The sequence below is a fragment of the Aptenodytes forsteri genome, unplaced genomic scaffold (genome assembly GCF_000699145.1).
Source record: "Aptenodytes forsteri isolate BGI_AS27 unplaced genomic scaffold, ASM69914v1 Scaffold27, whole genome shotgun sequence".
NCBI lineage: Eukaryota > Metazoa > Chordata > Aves > Sphenisciformes > Spheniscidae > Aptenodytes > Aptenodytes forsteri.
Window position 1 is genome coordinate 2,594,615 of NW_008794407.1, and position 5,927 is coordinate 2,600,541.

General features: G+C 46.6%; 1 protein-coding gene across 1 annotated transcript in view; it reads right to left on the minus strand.

Moving 5' to 3' along the window:
- Positions 1 to 3,766, minus strand: part of MYO10 (myosin X) — a 143,646-nt gene extending 139,880 nt beyond the window's left edge. The window contains exons 1-2 of the mRNA XM_009288032.2: positions 3,692 to 3,766; positions 1,618 to 1,716 (exon numbers count right to left, since the gene is read on the minus strand). Of these exons, the coding sequence (XP_009286307.2) occupies positions 1,618 to 1,716; positions 3,692 to 3,766 (174 nt within the window). The remainder of the gene's footprint in view (positions 1 to 1,617; positions 1,717 to 3,691) is intronic.
- Between the last annotated feature and the right edge of the window lie 2,161 nt (positions 3,767 to 5,927).

Sequence of the window (5,927 nt, forward strand, 5' to 3'; positions counted from 1 at the left end):
TCATAGAAGGCCACTAGGTTGGTCAGGCAGGACTTGCCCTTGGTGAAGCCATGCTGGCTGTCTCGAATCACCTCCCTGTCCTCCATGTGCCTTCGCATAGCTTCCAGGAGGATGCAGGCGTTGGCCTGAGAACCAGTGACATTAGGAGGGCAGTGGATGGGAGTGGGAATGCAACAGCTATCAGGGAGTTGGGCTCCCTGACTACCTCTTCAGATGCTGAGGACAGCAGTGACTTTCACCCACCTCTCTGCCTCCCCAGGGATGTAGAGCACAACTAAGTTTTGCCACCAGAGACATGACCAGACACAGATGCTTGGACATGACCTCTCTGTCATCCTGTTTCCTTTGCCACATGCCCAGGGACTCTGAAGATAAGGAAGACATAATTTTCTCTGCCTCAGACCCTGGCTGTTTCACCCCCATTTTCATCCCTCACTGCCAGGAGGGCAGCAATTTAACCTCGAGTAGGTTATATCCTGCCCATCAAAGACCACCCTGCAACTCCGTCTGGTTCCTTTCCTGCCTGGAGAAAGACATGCAAGGAAAGTAAGGGTTCCCTGCCTTGGAAAGACGTGCTTTTCCACCATGCTCACCCAGAAAGACGTTAAGTGAAGGCAGCAAGAACAGGCAGCATGTTTTCCAGTCTACCATGCTTTTCTCAGCCTCATTCACTACCTGAAGCTACCTTCATCTGGTGCAAATAACTAAGAAAAGGAAGCAAAACTGAGGGAAGAAACATCCTCCAAAAGTCAAAGGGAGTGTCCTCCGGAGGCTGATGACTGTTGCAGCATAACTGTTTATATCCGACTCAACCTATAACTGAAATTTCTTCAGGGAAGCTGCAGGAAGCTAGGTCTGGATAAACCATGGCCTAATGGAGATTAGAATAAATAGATAAATAAAAAGTAAGTGCATGAGAAAGCAGAGCACTTCTAAGCTGTCAGCAACTGGCAGGGCTAGTTCTGCCTTCTTTTGGGGGTAAAAAAAAAAAAAAACAAATATAGCCACCAAGCTCCACACCAGCTTCATTCACCAGCTGGCAGCCAGACACGCAGGCATGCACTGCCTGAGATGGCCGAGGTAACCCGAGGAGAGACTGGGACCCATCTCCATGCCTGCAGGCAGACAGGAGCCAGGAGCGCTTGACAGCCAGAAAGCAGTTAAAAGTTAAAATCCTCTTGCGCCAGGAGCTGGTGTAGCTGCCCCGGTTTTGCTCTGGGAGGTGTGCCTTGCTGCCTCCCATTGAATCAGTGACACTCCACTACCGTGATGCCGCAGTGCCACGTGCCAGCCCCCCCTTTCTGTTATTGTAAGGGAATACAAACATGGAGAAGCCACCTACTTCCAGTAAACTACATAACCACCGACCTATGTGGAACAAGGCTCTCACACCTGGCAGCATTGCTTCAGCTTTGTCAAGCACAATCATAGCAACTGACCAGACAGGCAATGGAAAGAGCTATCAAAACCAAAGTTGCGCATTCAGGTCATACAAAATGAGTATTTTATTCACAAACCTTAGGCTTTTAGTTTCCCCTATGCCCTCACCACAAGGAGAACAGCTTCTCTTCCACAGAGTGGCAAAAAGGAGAAAACATAGAGGAGCGATGCCCGTACCTGACCATAGTCTGTCCTGAATACGATGACTCCTTCAGCACAGGAATGAACAGTACTGGGATAATGCTGATTATTTTCTCGCAGCCAGACCCGAGACCCCTACAATAAACAAAACAGAGTTATAGATGGCATAAGTGAAAACTGAAAAAAGAATGTCACTCAATATTTTTCTCTGGAAAAACTTATCAAATAAAAAGAGAGAAAGTGAGAGCAAAATCCAAATAAGTAAGTGAAAGAAATAAAATAAAATAATCTCTCAGCAAGTATTTGTTGGTTTATGCCCGAACAGTAAACACAGGAGAACTATACTGAAGTGCCTCTTTTTTTTTTTTTTTAGTAGAAGTTCCTAAATGCCGGCAAGAGCAGCTGGAGCCAATTCTCCGAGTCATGTGCCTCATGTTAGCACACATAAAATTACAAAGCCGTGTTTGAATTTGCACACAGTTTAAAAGATCCTCCTCAAAGCCGGCTGGCTCCCTACCCGTTTATTTTCAACCTCTGTTAGACACTCACAGCACTTCCCCCTGCTATCATCTTTCACCTTTTTTCTAAACCACTTTGCCCTTTATACCATCCTCCTCTTTTGGCTGCACAACAATGCAGAGGATTTAAAAAAAAACAAACAAAAAAACCAACCTACTAGCAAGCAAGGTTACAAAGAAATGACATTTGCTTTTTAGAGGCGAGGAGGCAAGAGGACACTACCAGTGAGACACCTAAGTCAGTCTAATAAGACAGGGTAGGCACAGACTATTTTAATTTTCACCTGGCTGGTAGATCCAGCATCAAGAAAACAGAAATATCCAGCACTGAGAACAAGGGAGGAGGATGTGGGAGGAGGAACCACAGCTGATGCTGCAGCTGCAGCAAAAGCCATCCCAGTAACGATACCCACTCAAGTTGCTCCAGCACAGGAGAAGGCTTCAGCTGGCATGAAAACATTGAGTAGCAGCACCCCATGATCTGACCTCCAACCCAAACTATACTCCCATTCTCTACAAACAGACAGCAGGCTCCATATCAGAAAGACAGTATTTTAGTGGTATTTAGAAAACAGAGATTTTTTTTTTTCACCGGAACAGTCAAATTCTCTCCTAAAGAACAAGTAAAGCAGTGGTGGAAAAGGGCTGGGATATACCCTGATAATCATAAGATTGTGACTTTGGGTGTGCGATCACTGAAAAAAAAAAAACCAAAACAATCCAAAGGTTGTCCTTGCCTGAATTTCTACACACAGAAACAAGCCTTGTTAAAGTTGGTGGGGTGCAGGGTCCTTATTAACAATCACGACAAATACAGATTTTTATTTCTGTTACATATTTAAGCGAGTGGCCTGTGAGTCTACCACAGACTTCAGCCACGTTATGAGTTGCATACACTTTAGATAATGTTGAATAAACATTATTCTTGTTTCTATGATGGGAGAACAGCAGCACTGAGACACAAGATAATGCTCACTAAGAATGTAAAAGTTCTTGCTGCTTGGTTTCTCCAAATGGCAAGAGTTTAGCTGCACATGGAGGACCATGTAAGAGCATCCCTCATTATTTTTTCCCCCCTCCATCTTTTGACAAACTACTTTCCATTTTAAATGCTGCAGATGTCTGCAGAGCTGTTTGCCCTTCTACCTCTGAAACCTTGAGCCAGATGGCTTCCAGGTTTACAGCAAGTCCGAGACAGTTCAAACACAGGGTATGTCAACTCAAAAGCGCAGGGTGAGGGCAGAGGGGAGCGGAAAGGAGGACGCTAGCACCCGAGGTGGGTAGGGGGAAGCAGGGGACTGGGAAACAGCAGGAAGAGGACTCCCCAGAAGTGGGGAGAAGCAACAGAGAGGACTTGAATATTTAATTCAAAACCCAGTGATAGCAGTGGGAAGGCTTTCACTTGCTCCCTGGGGTCTGCATTGGACTTTGGCCGTCAGAAAACCCAGGGCACCACTCTGCTTTTAATCTTCTCGAGCAGCACGAACACCCTCACACTGACAGGTCTGAGGGCATGAACACTCTGCGCTTTCCAGAGGGAGGAAGGCTGACGTGAGGGCATTGTTTTTGGACTTCCTCTGGTACCTCCCCACCAGAGCCAGCAAACAGAAATATCCTATGTCCCTTAAGTACAGGTGCAGGAGCGATGACAACTTTGAAGGCGACATCCTCGGTATTAAGGAATATCTACCACAACCCCCGGGGCGGGAGACAAAGGGCTCTTTCACATTAACGCAGTTGCTACCGTCAGCCCACCGTCCCCAAGAGTGCCTGAGAGTGAAAACCTGAGGCTTGCAGCTGCCCGTCAGCCCCAGCAGGGCAGTGCAATGCAGTGCTTGGCCACAGCTGCTGCCCGCCCCACTTAGTCCACCACAGCGTGGGTCTAAAGCTCGTAAGGCACAAGTGCATGGCGCTGCATATGAGAGATCACCTACCCATGCTGTATCATGCAATACACTCAGAGCAAGGTGAGCTGAGTCTTTTGCCTCGGATCCCTGTATGTCCTCAGCCACCTCACTTCACCTGTGCATCACAGAAGGCTAAGGTTGGAAGGGACCTCTGGATGGCATCTATTCCAACCCTCCTGCTCAAGCAGGGTCACCTAGAGCTGGTTGCCCAGGATCACGTCCAGATGGCTGTTGAGTATCCCCAAGGATGAGAGACTCCACAACCTCCCTGGGCAGCCTGTGCCAGCACTCAGTCACCCTCACAGTAAAAAAGTGTTTCCTGATGTTCAGTGAGAACCTCCTGTGTTTCAGTTCGTGTCCACTGTCTCCAGCTCTGTCATTGGGCACCACTGAAAAGAACCTGGCTTCCTCCTCTTTGTACCTTCCCTCCAGGTATTTACATACATTAATGAGATCTCCCCTGAGCCTTCTCCAAGTCAAACAGTCCCAGCTCTCTCAGCCTTTCCTCATAGGAGAGATGCTCCAGTCCCTTCATCATCTTCATGGTCCTTTGTTGGACCCTATCCAGCATGTCGATGTCCCTCCCGTACTGGGGAGCCCAGAACCTGACACAGCACTCCAGGTGTGGCCCCACTAGCACTGAGTAGAGGAGAAGGATCCCCTCCCTCAACCTGCTGGCAACACTCCTCCTAATGCATCCAACAGAAATACCAACAGAAACACCAACAGAAACCTCATGAGATGCAGTACTCCTGAGTTAACATAGGACAGCACAAGAAAGAATCATCAGCCCACGAAACAACCTCATTCAGTCTGACAATCACTGTTTCATGTTTGAATATTTTTTGTTATTAGTGGAATCATTCTGGCATAAAATGGAAGGACTAAAAGGTTGTCCAGCTCATAGCAAATTTTTACTTCACTGGGCTTTTCTGCCTCAACCCAATAACCCCACAGGAGCAAGGCACAGCAAAGCTTCCCCCCACCCAGTAAACAGCCAATACCAACAGAAAAACCAACAGAAACCTCATGAGATGCAGTACTCCTGAGTTAACGTAGGACAGCACAAGAAAGAATCATCAGCCCACGAAAGAACCTCATTCAGTCTGACAATCACTGTTTCATGTTTGAATATTTTTTGTTATTAGTGGAATCATTCTGGCATAAAATGGAAGGACTAAAAGGTTGTCCAGCTCATAGCAAATTTTTACTTCACTGGGCTTTTCTGCCTCAACCCAATAACCCCACAGGAGCAAGGCACAGCAAAGCTTCCCCCCACCCAGTAAACAGCCATAGTTTTGCTCACAAATTGTAACATTTAATGAAGGTGGCTACTGACACCACCAAGCTCTGGAGACCTGACGGCTCAAGAGGTGAAGGTATGTACTACAGTCACCAAGCAGCAAAGGGAATTTGGCCCCAGACTTCCCACCACCCAGGCAAATGCTTTTGGCAGCCCGCTGCTGGGCATTAAGTGTCTGTACCGGTCAGTCTCTGCCTCCTCCTCCTAGATGAATTCGATCCATCTAAATGCACACATAAACAGCAAAAAAAACTATTTGTCAAAGTGCTGTCAAGTTCTTCAAGTGCTTCAGGACAACCAAACCCCTGTTGTTCCGCTGGTTTATTATTTGCCAGAATCTCCGAGCTTGAATAACATGAAGTTTATGCTTTCAAGGGCAATGAGAAGCTTATAAACATTAAGCCACAACAAAATTTGCCAAAACCTCAGCATTCAAAATAGCCTCTCACAAGGAGGAGAATGTTTTCCGTCTTGAAATTAAAGAATTAATCCCGATTTTTTTTTTTTCTTCCTATGAAGGGGAAAAAAAGGGGCCACACAGAAGCATTCACTTGGTTGGGCTGGTCCTAAAATAAGCTTTTTAAAGCAAGTACAAAAGGGTTTGATTTAAACAAACGT